At 43.1% G+C, this 16,905-nt stretch overlaps 1 protein-coding gene across 5 annotated transcripts in view; it reads right to left on the bottom strand.

Annotated features, from left to right (window-relative positions):
- PRKRIP1 (PRKR interacting protein 1) overlaps window positions 1-16,905 on the bottom strand; it is a 55,018-nt gene that overhangs the window by 7,600 nt on the left and 30,513 nt on the right. For 2 of the 5 annotated variants that reach the window (XM_053557486.1, XM_053557487.1), the window contains one exon: window positions 9,641-10,844. The exons of 1 other annotated variant lie outside the window; for it this stretch is intronic. In XM_053557486.1, the coding sequence (XP_053413461.1) occupies window positions 9,784-10,844 (1,061 nt within the window). In that variant the 3' untranslated portion in view covers window positions 9,641-9,783. Of the gene's footprint in view, window positions 1-9,640; window positions 10,845-13,548; window positions 13,741-16,905 lie in introns of those variants that run through there. 2 more of the 5 variants (XM_053557488.1, XR_008373438.1) reach the window with 2 other exon arrangements.

The following is a 16,905-nucleotide window of genomic DNA, read 5'->3' as shown; positions in this document are numbered from 1 at the left end:
AACTGGAAAGAGACAAAGTTAGAACCACAGGGCAGCAGGCGGCTCAGCTCAGCTGCTGCCTGCAGGTACAGTGGCCTCACCAACTCACAAGACAACCAATGGCTCCTCCTTGCAGATGTGCAAGGCTCCCTCCAGTCACCCCATCCCTAGCTTTGCTACTGCTGTGTTACTACAGGGTTAAAGGGCTTTAAGATGGGAGGTCTTGCACAGCTTAAAATTCATTCCCTACGATGGGACACTAAAAAGAACACTCGATGCAATGAAGGAGGTAATTTCTAAGATTTAACTTAAATTGGGGTTTCCTTTCCTCTCAACCTCACGTAGAACACAATGAAAAATTTCGGGGCGGCGCCTGTGGCTCAGTCGGTAAGGCGCCGGCCCCATATACCGAGGGTGGCGGGTTCAAACCCGGCCCCGGCCAAATTGCAACCAAAAAATAGCCGGGCGTTGTGGCGGGCGCCTGTAGTCCCAGCTGCTCGGGAGGCTGAGGCAAGAGAATCGCTTAAGCCCAGGAATTGGAGGTTGCTGTGAGCTGTGTGAGGCCACGGCACTCTACCGAGAGCCATAAAGTGAGACTCTGTCTCTACAAAAAAAAAAAAAAGAAAAATTTCAGAAGTTTGGCCGGGTAAGGTGGCTCATGCCTGTAATCCTGGCACTCTGGGTGGCCAAGGCAGGGGGATTGCTTGAGCTCAGGAGTTCGAGACCAGCCTGAGCAAGAGCAAAACTGTCTCCATTAAAAAAAAAAAACAAAAAAAACCCAGCCGTGTGAGGTGGTGCATGCCTTTATCCCAGCTACTCAGGAGGCTGAGGCAAAAGGATTGCTTACGTACAAGATTTGAAGTTGCTGTGAGCTATGATGATGCCATGGACCTCTATCAAGGCAATAGGAGACTATGTCAAAAAAAAGAAAAAAGCGTCAGAAGTTCAAATGATTACTGTCTTGGGTAGTGGCACCATCATAGCTCACAGCAACCTCAAACTCTTGGGTTCAAGCAATCTTCCTACCTCAGTCTCCCAAATAGCTGGGACTTCAGGCACCCACCATAATGCCTGGCTAATTTTTCTATTTTTAGTAAAGATGGGGGTCTTGCTCTTGCTCAGGCTGGTCTTAAACTCCTGAGCTCAGGAGATCTACCTGCCTTGGCCTCCCAGAGTGCTAGGATTACAGGCAAGAGCCACCACAACCAGACCAAATGGTGACATTTTAGTAGCTAATAGTTGTTGGATAACTACTATGTGCCAGGCACTGTTCTGTCTACATTTAGTATTTTTTATTTCTAATAATAGCCTATGAGATAAGTACCATTATCATAGATCTATTTTACAGATGAAGAAAATAAAGTAAAAATCTCCAATGCAATATAACAAAGACCCAGGATTCAAACCCTGACTCTTTAGGCCTCTGCCTATGTCACCTGCAGCAACTGCATAAGGAAACTGAGGCAAAAGGAAAAGGTGGAACCAGGAGTTAGGTGAGCACACAAAGTGCACTGGCTGGAAGCTCTGCTCTAGAACTTGGGCTCCAATGTGGAAACTGGTATTTCTGCTTTGTTCCCAAGTCATATTCTGCCCGTTTCAAGTCTAAGAACCACCATGCATTCACACAGTTCTGAACACAGCAGAACAAAAGCATAGGATCTGATCTTTAATTCTGATCTTAACGAATCAGTAATGTACTGATTAACCAGAATGTTTGTGGAATGGGGTGTGATTCTGATCTTAATGAATCAGTAACATAATGATTAACCAGGGTGTATGTGGTGTGGGTGTAACAGAGGGCTCAAAACATTCCTTATGCCTGAAAAGCCTCTGAAAACGAAGTATAGGTTGGGTATGCATTATCTGAAATGCTTGGGATGAGAAGTGTTCTGGATTTGGGTTTTTTTCAGATTTTGGATATGTAAATTTGCACATATATAATAAGATATCTTGTGGATGGGACCTAAGCCTAAACCTAAAATTCATTTATGTTTCATATATACTTTATATACATAGCCTGAAGGTAATTTTATATGGTATTTTCAAAGGTGCCTGTCTCAGCCACCACCATTCCTCACTCTGTTCAGAGGAACTAAGCAGCCCAGGAGTATCACCAGAATCCCTGTCTCAGCTGTTAAACAGGCTTTCAGTCTTCTCCTGTGATGCCGTGTTTTTTTTTTTTTTTTTTTTGAGAGACAGAGTCTCACTTTATTGCCCTACGTAGAGTGCTGTGGCATCACAGCTCACAGCAACCTCCAACTCCTGGACTTAGGCGATTCTCTTGCCTCAACCTCCCAAGTAGCTGGGACTACAGGCGCCCGCCACAACGCCCAGCTATTTTTTTGTTGCAGTTCGCCGGGGCCAGGTTTGAACCCACCACCCTTGGTATATGGGGCCAGAGCCCTACTCACTGAGCCACAGGTGCCGCCCGATGCTGTGTTTTGATTAAAAAAATCATTGCACACTATATCTTTTTTTTTTTTTTAGGTGAGAAGAAACATTGGAAGCAGTTGAGCAACCAGGAAGTGGGTGTCATAGGGATGACGAGTCATCTGCTTCTAATAATGGTTGTCTAACAGATCTCTCTGATGTTATCAACTGACATGACTTCTTGTTCTGTATGAATGCTTGCTGCTCTCATCCTTCAATGAGCCCATCACACATTTTCACTGTATCATCTGTAGGCACGTTTTCTGCAGAGTTAACATCATTGTCACCTTGATTAGGAACCAATTCACCATTGATAAGTGAATGAACAATGGAATCTTTTTTGATGTTAAAAACATCTTTGATACTCACTTCTTTCAACTTGCTGATAGACTCTAAAGGTATATGTTTTACATGTATAAGGAAGTCAGACAACCTTTTTTCTCACTTGACTTATGAGAAAAAAGTCACCACCTTGTTCATCACTGAACACAGTTGCAGGCCAGAGGCTGTGCTAGTCATTGTGTTCCAAGAATGCATTTACAGAAGCCTTCATGATAAACTCCTTTAGAAAACTTCACACACCCACACCTTGTTCACTGCTGCTAGTGTGCTATTCAAAGAAGTGCTTTTATATTTAATCTTCATTGATCTAAGGATAGATACCCTGATCACATGGATGAATTAATAAAGTCACATTTGGGGGAAGTAAATGGCAAAACACTACTTTTTATTTTTTGAGACAGTCTTGTTCTGTCTCCTGGGCTAGAGTCCCATGGCCTGATCTAGTTTATAGCAACCTCAAACTCCTAGGGCTCAAGCGATCCTGCTTCAGGCTCCTGAGTAGCTGGGATGACAGGCATCTGTCACAACTCTGGGCTTTTTCTATTTTTAGTAGAGACAGGAGTCTCACTTTTGCTCAGGCTGGTCTCAAATGATCCTTCCACCCTGGCCTCCCAGAGTGCTTGGATTATAGGTATGAGCCACCACATCTTGGCAGCAAAATACTACTTCTGATAAAAATTTTAGATGGGAGCATGAGCAGGACAATTGTCAAGGAATAACAAAATCTTATAGTTGTCATCCAGCTCAGCTTCCTTGCAGTGAGCTAGCTACACTGGTACAAAATATTTGAGAAATCAATCAGAAAACATCCCTAGTGATCCATGCCTTTTTGTTAAAGTAATAATGAGTTGGTAAGAAATTCACTTCCTGAAAACAATGAGGACACAGCTTTTGCCTATCACAGCAGGTTTACACTTAAGTGTGCTTCCTGCATTAGCACAGCACCGCACAGTTATTCTGTCCTTGCCATTCTTCATTCCTGTAGGGGCTGTTTCATCAGCTGTAGTGTCTTTTTTTTTTTTTTTAATTTTTTTTATTGTTGGGGATTCATTGACGGTACAATAAGCCAGGTTACACTGATTGCAATTGTTAGGTAAAGTCCCTCTTGCAATCATGTCTTGCCCCCATAAAGTGTGACACACACCAAGGCCCCACCCCCCTCCCTCTGTCCCTCTTTCTGCTTCCCCCCCATAACCTTAATTGTCATTAATTGTCCTCATATCAAAATTGAATACATAGGATTCATGCTTCTCCATTCTTGTGATGCTTTACTAAGAATAATGTCTTCCACGTCCATCCAGGTTAATACGAAGGATGTAAAGTCTCCATTTTTTTAAATGGCTGAATAGTATTCCATGGTATACATATACCACAGCTTGTTAATCCATTCCTGGGTTGGTGGGCATTTAGGCTGTTTCCACATTTTGGCGATTGTAAATTGAGCTGCAATAAACAGTCTAGTACAAGTGTCCTTATGATAAAAGGATTTTTTCCTTCTGGGTAGATGCCCAGTAATGGCATTGCAGGATCAAATGGGAGGTCTAGCTTGAGTGCTTTGAGGTTTCTCCATACTTCCTTCCAGAAAAGGTCGTACTAGTTTGCAGTCCCACCAGCAGTGTAAAAGTGTTCCCTTCTCTCCACATCCACGCCAGCATCTGCAGTTTTGAGATTTTGCGATGTGGGCCATTCTCTCTGGGGTTAGATGATATCTCAGGGTTGTTTTGATTTGCATTTCTCTAATATATAGAGATGATGAACATTTTTTCATGTGTTTGTTAGCCATTCGTCTGTCGTCTTTAGAGAAAGTTCTATTCATGTCTCTTGCCCATTGATATATGGGATTGTTGGCTTTTTTCATGTGGATTAATTTGAGTTCTCTATAGATCCTAGTTATCAAGCTTTTGTCTGATTGAAAATATGCAAATATCCTTTCCCATTGTGTAGGTTGTCTCTTAGCTATAGTGTCTTTCTAACACTAAATGTTTCATCAACATTATAGACTTATTCTGGTGTCAGATTTTCACGAGTAATGACCTTGGCAAACTCACCAATGAATTTCTCTGCTGCTTTATGAAAAATAAAAACACTGCATGAAACCAAAAATGAAAATCTCAACTGTGTATTATACATATAACCATGTTATCTTTTTCTTTTTGAGACATAGTCTCACTATGTCGCCCTGGGTAGAGTGCTGTGGCATCACAGCACACAGCAACCTCAACCTCTTGGGCTTAGGTGATTCCCTTGCCTCAGCCTCCCAAGTAGCTGGGACTTACAGGTGCCTGCCTGGATATTTTTTGGTTGAAGTTGTTGACTGGCAGGCCTGGGCTGGGTTTTAACCCGCCAGCTCTGGTGTATGTGGCTGCCACCCTAGCCGCTGAGTGACAGGCATGGAGCCATAACCATGTAGCTTCAAAATTTTAATGCCACATCTTTTTTTTTTTTTTTTTTTTTTGTGGAGACAGAGTCTCGCTTTATGGCCCTCAGTAGAGTGCCGTGGCCTCACACAGCTCACAGCAACCTCCAACTCCTGGGCTTAAGTGATTCTCTTGCCTCAGCCTCCTGACTAGCTGGGACTATAGGCACTGGCCACAATGCCTGGCTATTATTTTTTTTTTTTTGGTTGCAGTTTGGCCAGGCCAGCTCGGAACCCTCCACCCTCAGTATATGGGGCCAGCGCCCTACCTACTGAGTCAGAGGTGCCACCCAATGCCATGTCTTTTCTTAAATTTCTACAACCAGCCTTTTGTAGAAATTTATTCAAAGTTCCCTTCAATCTTTACTTCCTCATGATTAATCTTTGCTTCTTTTATGATCAGCACACCATCAAACTGCATGTGTTCAATGTAACATTTATAAATTCACACTTTTAATATACAATCAAGATTTTCATTTTTGGTTTTATGCAGTGTTTTTCTTTTTTTGTAGAGACAGAGTTTCACTTTATTGCCCTCGGCAGAGTGCCATGGTGTCACACAGCTCACAGCAACCTCCAACTCCTGGGCTTTGGTGATTCTCCTGCCTCAGCCTCCCAAGTAGCTGGGACTACAGGCGCCTGCCACAACGCCCGGCTATTTTTTTTTGTTGTTGTTGCAGTTTGGCCGGGGCTGGGTCTGAACCTGCCACCCTCGGTATATGGGGCCGGCGCCCTACTCACTGAGCCACAGGCGCAGCCCCTTATGCAGTGTTTTTATTTTTCATTAATTTCCTTTTTTATTTTTAGAGATGGGGGTCTTGCTTTATTGCCAAGGCTAGATTCAAATTCCTGGGCTCAAGAGATCCCCCCACTTCAGCCTCCAGAGTAGCTGGGACTACAGGCACTCACCATTGTGCCTGGCTAGTTTTCATTAACTTCTGTTCATCACTTTTGGCACAGATCTTTAACTGTTTACCGTACTTTTCTTTTTCTTTTTGTAGAGACAGAGTCTCACATTTTATGGCCCTCGGTAGAGTGCCATGGCATCACACAGCTCACAGCAACCTCCAACTCCTGGGCTTAACCAATTCTCTTGCCTCAGCCTCCTGAGTAGCTGGGACTACAGGCGCCCGCCACAATGCGCAGCTATTTTTTGTTGCAGTTTGGCTGGGGCCGGGTTTGAACCCACCACCCTCGGTATATGGGGCCGGCACCTTACCGACTGAGCCACAGGCGCCGCCCTCTTTTTCTTTTTTTTTTTAGAGACAGAGTCTCACTTTGTCACCCTTGGTAGAGTACTGTGGTGTCACAACTAACAGCAACTTCCAGCTCTTGGGCTTAGGTGATTCTCTTGCCTCAGCCTCCCGAGTAGCTTGGACTACACGTGCTCGCCACAACGCGTGGCTATTTTTTTGTTGCAGTTTGGCCATGGCCGAGTTCGAACCCACCACCCTCAGTATATGGGGCCAGTGCCCCACTCACTGAGCCACAGGCGCCGCCCAACACCGTACTTTTCTATAAGACACTTCACACACCACCGTCCAGTTTCTCCAAACACTTAACTTTCTGTGCTATAAATACAGCTTCCTCTTTTTGTTATCACTGTTAACCCATAGGGATATCTGCAGGCTTTCCTGACATTTACAATAGTATCTACACACCACAAAGCAGAAAATAAAGAACAAAAAAACCCACAGTAAATAATGCACATAGGTCTTAGGCCCACATAGGGCATCATGAGGACCCTGCACTGCATGTCTGGCCTGGACATGTCATTTTATTACCGTGTGTGGGTGTGCTTGCAGAAGGGAATCTGGGCATGTGCAAAAAAAGTCTTATCACAGATGAAGAGGCCTGGGAGGGTCTTTTTTCTCTTGGGGACACTGAATAAACTGTGTTGTGTGTCTCCATTTTAGCTGTGAGCTATCACATGAGAGCAGGTGGGGAATTTTCCACTTGTAGTGTCATGACAGCACTCAAAACTTGGAGCATTCTGGATTTCAGACTTTTGGTTTAGAGATGATCAACCTGTACCTCAAAGACAGTAAACACAGGGGATTCATGTGTGGGGAAGGAAAGTGTTGTCGGGGTCCAGAAGCACCCCTTTTACAGAGAAGAAACCTAGAAGTGTGGTACACATTGAAGCCATTTGGTAATTCAATAAAACTTATTCACGCAATTCATTCTTTCAACATAATAAATAAATAGTAATAAATTAAGTGCTTACTTCTTTTAACTACTCTGCTTAATGTTGGTAATACAAGAATTAAAAAGATACATTTCAAACTAAAACAAGGAGATATACATATGACAAATACATTAGAGTGGCTAGAGATAAAAAAAGATGAAAATCTCAATTGCCAGCAAGGATGGCAAGTAATAGGAACTTTCACTTTCACTGCTGGTCAGAGGGCAAAAATCTTACAGCCACTTTTGGTAGATAGTTTGGCGGTTTCTTACAAAGCTAAACAAGATTAATCTTATCATGCAACCCATCAATCACATTCCTAGGTATTTACTCAATGGATTCGAAAATTATGTACACACAAAAACCAGCACACAAATGTTTGCTGCAGCTTTATTCATAGTTACCAAAACCTGGATGTAACCAAGATGTCCTTTAATAGGTGACGGAATACTATTCAGTTAACAGAAAAGAATAAGGTATTTAGCCACATAAAGACAAAGATGAACCTTAAACATAATTCTACTAAGTGAAAGAAGGCAATGGCAAAGGCTATGGACAGGCAGTCACGGAGTTACAAACATCTGGCACTTACATACAACTTGCACTTACAAATGGAGGCTATTACAATAAGTCCCCAAGTTATAAATATTTGAATGATGACTCGAACTTATGAATGGGGCCATTACAGGTACATATACCTGTTCCAACTTACATACAAAATTCAACTTAAGAACAAACCTACAGAACCTGTCTTGTTTGTAACCCAGGGACTGATTATACTATATAATTCTAACTATAAGACTCTGTAGAAAGGGCGAGGCTATAGAGATGATAAACAGATCAGGGACTGCCAGTGGTTGGGGTAGGGAGGAAGTTGAATAGGTGAAGCATGGGGAAATTTTTTAGGGCAGTGTTCTGTATGATACTGTAATGGTGGCTACACAATACTACGTGTTTGACAAAATCCATAGAACTTTATAGTATAAAGAATTAAATCTTAATTATATAAATTTAAAAAACTCATTTAGGAAGTCAGAGATCCCAGGGTTAAATGCAAAAGGTGACACATGAATCCAACTACAGAGGATGTCAAAAAAGGGTCACTTTTTTTTTTTTGGTAGAGACAGAGTCTCACTTTATGGCCCTTGGTAGAGTGCCGTGGCATCATACAGCTCACAGCAACCTCCAGCTCCTGGGCTTAAGCGATTCTCTTGCCTCAGCCTCCTGAGTAGCTGGGATTACAGGCACCCGCCACAGCACCCGGCTATTTTTTGGTTGCAGTTTGGCCGGGGCTGGGTTTGAACCCGCCACCCTCAGCATATGGGGCCGGCGCCCTACTCATTAAGCCACAGGCGCCGCCAGAAAAGGGTCACATTTTAAGAAGGGAAAAAACTACTAAAATTGTAATACTCAATATATGCTGATAACGGTCACGTTGAGTACCTCTTATAAATTGCAGATGTCAAACGTGACTTGAGTATTGAGAGACCACCTAGTCCCAAATCTTTGTTTCTAATCCATCCTCCCAATAAAAGGAACCAGGATTTCTTAGACAAATGGCTGATTTTAGGCCTGCGGCAGGAAATATACAATATGAGTCTGGAATATCTTCTAGTGGTAGATAACAAGGAACTACTAAAAAAGGAAAAAAAAGAAAAAAAAGCAATGATGAGACTATGTCAAAGGGACACAGGAGCCAAATGAAAAGACCTCCCAAAGACTGGCCAAAACTGGAATAATTTCAGCAACAAGATAGATCTAGTATGGGATGATAACCTATAGTATAAAATAAATATCCACGAGTCCATACTAATATAAAGAAATGTTTATAGGCAGTCCCCGAGTTACAAGCATCCAACTTAACTTACACTTATGAATGGAGGCTACTACAGGTGATAAGGTAAATGTACCTGTTCCAATTTACATACAAATTTAATTTCACAACAAACCTACAGAACCTATCTCATTTATAAGTGGGGGCCTGCCTATGAGTAAGTAAATGGAGAAAAGAAGTCTCCCATGCAGGGCGGCGCCTGTGGCTCAGCGGGTAGGGCGCCGGCTCCACATGCCGAGGGTGGTGGGTTCAAACCCGGCCCCGGCCAAACTGCAACAACAACAAAAAAAATAGCCGGGTGTTGTGGCGGGCGCCTATAATCCCAGCTACTTGGGAGGCTGAGGCAAGAGAATCGCCTAATCCTAGGAGTTGGAGGTTGCTGTGAGCTGTGTGACGCCATGGCACTCTACCAAGGGCGATAAATTGAGACTCTGTCTCTACAAAAAAAAAAAAAAAAAAAAGAAGTCTCCCATGCAGAAGAATTTAGAATACAGGTGGCCCCTGGGTTACATTTACCTATTAAATGCAACCTAGGTGTTTGTCTTAACTTAGTGCTTGTTTTTACCTTTCTGTATATAAATACTTAAAATGTTTTCAAATACAACCTTCAACAATCTTGACTGACGCAGAAGATGATGAATTTGTTGGAGAGGATGGGACTGGTATTAGAGAGTGAGGGTCTGATTCTGCTGCTGGTGTCAGTTTCTTCAAGTAGGCATCAATGGAGGTTTGCACAGAGCTTTTCTTTTTCTCATCATAAATGGCCCTGTAGCATCTCAGGCCTTCAGAAACTGTACAGTAAACTTTAGCAAACCTCTCTCTATCAGGATCTTGCTCTTCTAACTTTGCCATTCCTGCTTCAATGAGACGAAAAGCATCAGCTAACTCTTTTGTAGAAAACTTTTTCGATTCTGGAGTTTCTAGGTCCCTGTTTTCTTCCCTAAATGCATTACCTCCAAGTAACAAAGTCAGCCTATCCTTTGATGTCTCATGCCCGGATGTACTCTCTTCTTCTTTCAAAATGTAGGTCTTCTCAGGCATTTTTTTCCAAAACGAGCCAGTTTCATCTACATTAAAAATTTGGTCTGGCAAATAACCTCCCTTGTCAACAATATCTTCCCATGTCTTGGGAAAATCACTTGTAGCACGTACGTTGGCAGTTGCTGCTCCATCTCGAGCTTTAATATTATGCAAATTTGCCCTTTCTTTAAAGCGATTGAACCAACCCCTACTTGCAACAAATTCTTCCTTGCAATCACCTTCACATGCCGTGCGAGCAGCTTTTAAATCATTGAAAAGGCTTCGAGCCTTTTCTTGCACTAAAGGAAGACTGACAGGCATATTACGCTGATTTTGGTCTTGTATCCAAATTATCAACAGCCTTTCCATTTCGATAATTAAACCACTGCGTTGCTTGGTAATAATCGTAGCATTCATTGGGGTATGGCCTTTCACATGCTCCATTATTCTACCTTTATCTTTTAAAATTGTTGCAATTGTTGACCGACTGTAAGCAAATGCTCTGCCAATGGATGACGGAGTTTCACCTCTCTCTGATCTCTTTATTATTTCTACTTTTTTTTCCATGGTGATGGTTTTTCTTTTCTTTACCATACCACCAGCACTTGCATCAGATTTGTGTTTTGGAGGCATCACTGCAGGGTGAAGACAAAAATGTCACTGATTTTACAATGTGATATGACAGTGTATAGGGTTATGAGAATAATAAAGGTCACCTGCCTGTGATGTACAATTCTACGAACCAGACCCAGAAGAGGCAGGCACCCCTCATCAGCATGAGTGTAGTAACTTTTCAATGAGTTTGGTAACCTTTTTGACGAGCCTGGTATGCTTTGGCAGTGGCCCAGTGGGGATCTCCTCCTGTAGTACTGTAAAATAGCTTTCGTTCATAAGTGCAAGTTGTATATAAGTTTGTAACTTAGGGACTTACTGTAATGTATGTACACACTCTGCTGTCATGGAGTAGTAGTACAGCTAACCTGCTCCCTAAGGTTGGGCTACACAGGGTCTTCCTTCTGCAAATTATGGAAGTAGGGAAAGAGTAAATTCATAATGAAGAAACCTGACAAACACTATCTCAGCCAGGTCAATAACAATTGCAATAAGCCATTGCAAAATCCCATGGGGGTAGGGCAGAGGGAAAGGCTACATCTATATAGGTCAGGTCAGGATGGGTTCAGGTGGGGTAGGGGGGTGGAAGAGAGGTTAGCAGAAGCTTTACCAAAAGTGAAAACATTGCAAGAGGAAGGTAGAGGGTGAACTGAAGTTCTCCAGACAGGTAAGAAGTCATGTAGCATGAAGAAGAAAGCACCACCTCCTGAGCACGTGCAGTGAGGCTGAAGGACAGAGGCCCAACCACCAATGAGGTCTATAGCAGAAAGTAGAGAGGCAGGAAGGCGGGGGGGTGGGGTGGGGGGGGGGGCAAGGGGGGGCGGGAATCCTGGAGGCTGTGACTAGGCTTCAAGCAGAATCACCTCTTGGGGAAGTGTGGGTACCTGGGATCAAATCCTAGCCTGCCCCTGATACCCTCCACATTTCTGTGGGCACCACTGTCCTTCAGCATCACCACTTGGTGCCCAAGGTCTGTCATTTGAAAAATGGGGATAACAGCACCACTACCTCCCTCACAGGGCTGCTATGAGGAATACGTTAGTTAATGCATGCAAAGCACTTGGAACTACGGCTACATAATAAACGCTCAATAAATGTTGGCTATTGTTTTATAAGTAGAAGAGCATCATAATCAACCTATGATTTATAGAAGAGCTTTGGAGGCTGTACATAGGTGGGTGGCATGGGGGTAGGGAAAGAGTAAAGGGCACCACTATACTCCAGCATGGTCTCTACCTATATATTTAAAGGTTTTTTATTAAATTTCCTACAATAGTGGTCCCTAACCTTTTTGGCACCAGGGACCAGTTTCATGAAAGACAATTTTTCCACTGATGGGGGCAGTTTTGGGGGTACAGGTCTGCCAGGAGGCAGAGCTCAGGCAGTGATGCCAGCAACGGGGAGCAGCTATAAATACAGATGGAGCTGTGCCTGCTTGCCTCCTGTTGTGTGGGCTGGTTCCTAACGGGCCACAGACTGGTACCAATCCATGGCCCTATATGACCTTGATTGCCTCTGACATGCATTATTCTTACCCCCATGGAAGAAGAATTTTCAAAGATCAGTGCTGGTGAGAATATAGTAAAACTATACACAGGTGCACACTGTTGATGGCAATAAAAGCTGTTGCTATTCTTTTGGAAAGTAACTCATACATTTTCCCAGCCATGAGTTCTTTTTCTGCTCTGTGCTCCAGTAATTCCTACTGTTGGAAATTTCTCTTAATTTACCCCCACTCCCAGAAAAGGGGAAGGGAGGCAGGCACAGGGTGTTCACCGAAGTGCCTTCTTATCTAACGTCTCATAAAAGGAAAAGGGTCAGGGATACCACTGCATGTCAACTGCTAGATATTATGTCACTGAAAAAATTATGAAGCAATAGAAATGCTTATGATGTTAAAAATATGCAAAATGAAAAAATCTACACTATGCTTATAACTGAGTACGAACAACATGCACATAGAGAATCTAAAATAAAATGGATAGAAAGATCACCTATTCATATGATGATAGCTGAGCTTTCCTCATGATTTCCTTCAACTACTTTTATAATACACTATTGTTTACACATTTTAAAATCCAGGAATCTAGGCCAGGCGTGATGGCTTGCACCTGTAATCCCAGCACTTGGGGAGGCTGAAGCGAGTGTATTGCCAGAGCTCACAGGTTTAAGACCAGCCCGAGCCAGAGCAAGACCTCTTCTCTAAAAATAGCTGGGCGTTGTGGCAGGTGCCTGTAGTCCCAGCTATTTGGGGAGGGTGAGGCAAGAGAATCAGTAAAGCCCAGGAGTTTGAGGTTGCTATGAGCTGTGACACCATGGCACTCTACCAAGGATGACAAAGTGAGACACTATCTCAAAAAAATAAAATAAAGTAAAATAAAGCAAAATCCAGGAATCTGAGATTTAATTCACAGATTACAGACATAGTGGGTAAAATGCCACTGAATGCAACTGAAGCAAATACTAACTTTTCTGTCATGACAGCCTACCACTGAATAACTTTTTTCCCTATCCGATGAATGACTACACTAGAAAAAAATCCTTTTACTATGGAATTCTAAGGATATGAGAAATACCTGTGATGGGTGTTATGTAATAAAATTAGGATGATTTTATAAATTATATAAATATAATATTTATATAAACAAATACCATAAATATGGTATTATATACCAAGGTCTGACAATTAAGTTCTTAAACTCATCCTAGGAAAGAAGTGCTACATACCTCATAGCTGAGTATCACTACAGTGATCTTGGAAGTACTCCCTTGGGAAGCTATGCATCAACACTTGTGCCTAGTCCACTCTTCAAGGCAATTTTGGAACTCTTTTTCTGGAATGGCCATCAGAACTGTTGTCATGTTACCCTTGATGTCCTGAATGTCATCAAAATGTCTTCCTTTCAGTATTTCCTTTATCTTTGAGTAAAGAAAAAAGTCATTGGGGGCCAGAGCAGATGAGTACGGAGGGTGTTCCAATATAGTTATTTGTTTACTGGCTAAAAACTCCTTCACTGTGCTGTGACAGCTGGTGAACTGTCATGAGGCAAGAGCTCTGAGGTGCTGGCCAAGATTTTAAGCTAAAATTTTCCTGTTTCTTGGCTAGGTGCCCGCAGCACAGTGGCTAGGGTGCCAGCCACATACACTGATGGTGGCAGGTTCAAACCTGGCCCAGGCCAGCTAAATAACAATGACAACTGCAACAAAAAATAGCCAGGCATTGTGCCTGGCACCTGTAGTCCCAGCTACTTGGGAGGCTGAGGTAAGAGAATTGCTTAAGCCCAAGAGTTTGAGTTTGCTGTGAGCTGTGATGCCACATCACTCTACCGAGGGTGACACAGTGAGACTCTGTCTCAAAAGAAAAAAAAATAAGATTTTCCTGTTTCTCTATTGATATGTACTTGGTCTGCTATGCTTCTCACTGACAACTAACAATTTTGACACACAATTCAATGAACCTTTCCAATATTTTCATCACTTCTGCTCATTACTGGCCGCCCTGACCTCTCCTCATCAATGACTCTTTTTATTCCCTCAGAAAAACATCTAATCCATGTACACTGCCATTTTCTTTCTTTTTTCTTTTTTTTTTGCAGTTTTTGGCTGGGGCTGGGCTTGAACGCACCACCTCCAGCATATGGGGCTGGCACCCTACTCCTTTGAGCCACAGGCACCGCCCTATACACTGCCATTTTCTTAATGGCATTATCCCTACAAACTTTTGACTAACCTGTCCCTGATTTCACTTCTATTCTTGCCAAATTTAACAAGAAATTTAATGTTTGTCTGTTGCTTTAATTAAAGCTCTGACATTCTCATGACAGCATGCAAAAACACACAACAATGAACACCATTCAGAAAGACACTGCCATACATCAACATGAATGTAGGTGTGAGACTTTGATATACCAAGGTTACGAAACCTTACCAAGTTGTTTGTACAGTGCTGCCAAACATAAATGCATGATGGCAAGTTCACAAACTTAATTGTCAGATCTCATGTATTCGTTTAAATATTTACAGAATATAAATTTACATATGAAAAATTAAAATCAAAGAATATTAAAATGTTAAAGTTATTTTTAGCAAGAATTATAGGTAACTTTTTTTTTTTTTTTGAGACAAAGCCTCAAGCTGTTGCCCTGGGTACAATGCCTGCTGTGGGCATCACAACTCACAGCAAACTCCAACTCCTGGGCTTAAGCGATTCTCTTGCCTCTCTTGCCTATAGTCCAAGCAGCTTGGACTATAGGCGCCTGCCACAATGCCTGGTTATTTTTGGTTGTAGTTGTTATTGTTGTTTGGCAGGCGCGGGCTGGATTCAAATCTACCAGCTCTGATGTACGTGGCTGGCACCTTAGTGGCTTGAGCTAGAGCTCAAATTCTTGGGCTCAAGCAATTCCTTTGCCTTGAGTAGCTAGGACTACAGGGGCCTGCCATTATGCCTGTCTAGTTTTTCTTTCTTTCTTTTTTTTATTTTTTAAAGTAGAGACGAGGTCTCGTTCTTCCTCAGGCTGGTCTCGAATTCTTTCTTTTTTTTTTTTTTGTAGAGACAGAGTCTCACTGTACCGCCCTCGGGTAGAGTGCCGTGGCGTCACACGGCTCACAGCAACCTCTAACTCTTGGGCTTACGCGATTCTCTTGCCTCAGCCTCCCGAGCAGCTGGGACTACAGGCGCCCGCCACAACGCCCGGCTATTTCTTTTTTTTTTTTTTTTTTCATTTGAGACAGTCTCACTATGTCACCCTTAGTAGAGTGCCATGGCATCATACCTCATAGCAATCTCAAATTACTGGGCTTAAGTGATTCTCTTGTCTCAGCCTCCCAAGTAGCTGGGACTATAGGCGTCCACCACAATGCCTGGCTATTTTTTGTTGCAGTTGTCACTGTTGTTTTTTAGCTGACCTGGGTTGGGTTCAAACCCGCCAGCCTTGGTGTATGTGGCTGGCACTGTAATCACTGTGCTATAGGTGCCCAGCCAGGTCTCAAATTCTTGAGCTCAAGCAATCCACTCACCTGAGCCTGCCAGAGTGCTAGGATTACAGGCATGAGCCACAATGCTCAGTCTATAGATAACTTTCATTTTTGACTTGATATTTTCTGTTCATTCTAAAAATTTCTAAAATGACCATATAGTATGATATACGATCAAAAGACACAAAGGATAATTTTCCATAGTGTATTAAAGAATTCTGGTTTTTGGGGCGGCGCCTGTGGCTCAGTCGGTAGGGCACCGTCCCCATATACGCGGAGGGTGGCGGGTTCATACCCGGCCCCGGCTGAACTGCAAACCAAAAAATGGCCGGGCGTTGTGGCGGGCGCCTGTAGTCCCAGCTACTCGGGAGGCTGAGGCAGGAGAATCGCTTCAGCCCAGGAGTTGGAGGTTGCTGTGAGCTGTGTGATGCCATGGCACCCTACCCAGGGCGATAGAGTGAGACTTTGTCTCTACAAAAAAAAAAAAAAAAAAAAAGAATTCTGGTTTTGAAATAAGCAGTTCAGGGCGGCACCTGTGGCTCAGTCGGTAAGGCGCCAGCCCCATATACCGAGGGTGGCGGGTTCAAACCCTGCCCCGGCTGAACTGCAACAAAAAAAAATAGCCGGGCGTTGTGGCGGGCGCCTGTAGTCTCAGCTGCTTGGGAGGCTGAGGCAAGAGAATTGCTTAAGCCCAGGAGTTGGAGGTTGCCGTGAGCTGTGTGACGCCACGGCACTCTACCCAGGGCCATAAAGTGAAACTCTGTCTCTACAAGAAAAAAAAAAAAAAAAGAAATAAACAGTTCAATCCAAAATACATATTAAATACCTTTTAGACATCAGACACCTGCCACTAGACTAGTCATTCACGGTTGGAGGCAATTCTGCCCCCTTCCCCACTAGGGGTCATTTGGCAATGTCGGGAGACATCTCTGACGGCCAACAACTGGGATCTGGAGGTGGCTGCTACCCGCACCCAGTGGGCAGAGACTAGGATGCTGCTAAACATCCTGCAATGAATAGGATATGGTTCTTCACAGCAAAGAAATATTCAGCCCAAAGCACCAATAGTGCTGAAGCTGAGAAACTCTGCTCTAGATATACCTAGTAACA

This window comes from Nycticebus coucang, chromosome 12 (assembly GCF_027406575.1).
Source record: "Nycticebus coucang isolate mNycCou1 chromosome 12, mNycCou1.pri, whole genome shotgun sequence".
In the NCBI taxonomy this organism is placed as follows: Eukaryota; Metazoa; Chordata; class Mammalia; order Primates; family Lorisidae; genus Nycticebus; species Nycticebus coucang.
Note: the sequence above shows the minus strand (reverse complement) of the source record. Positions and strands in the feature narration are given on the sequence as shown.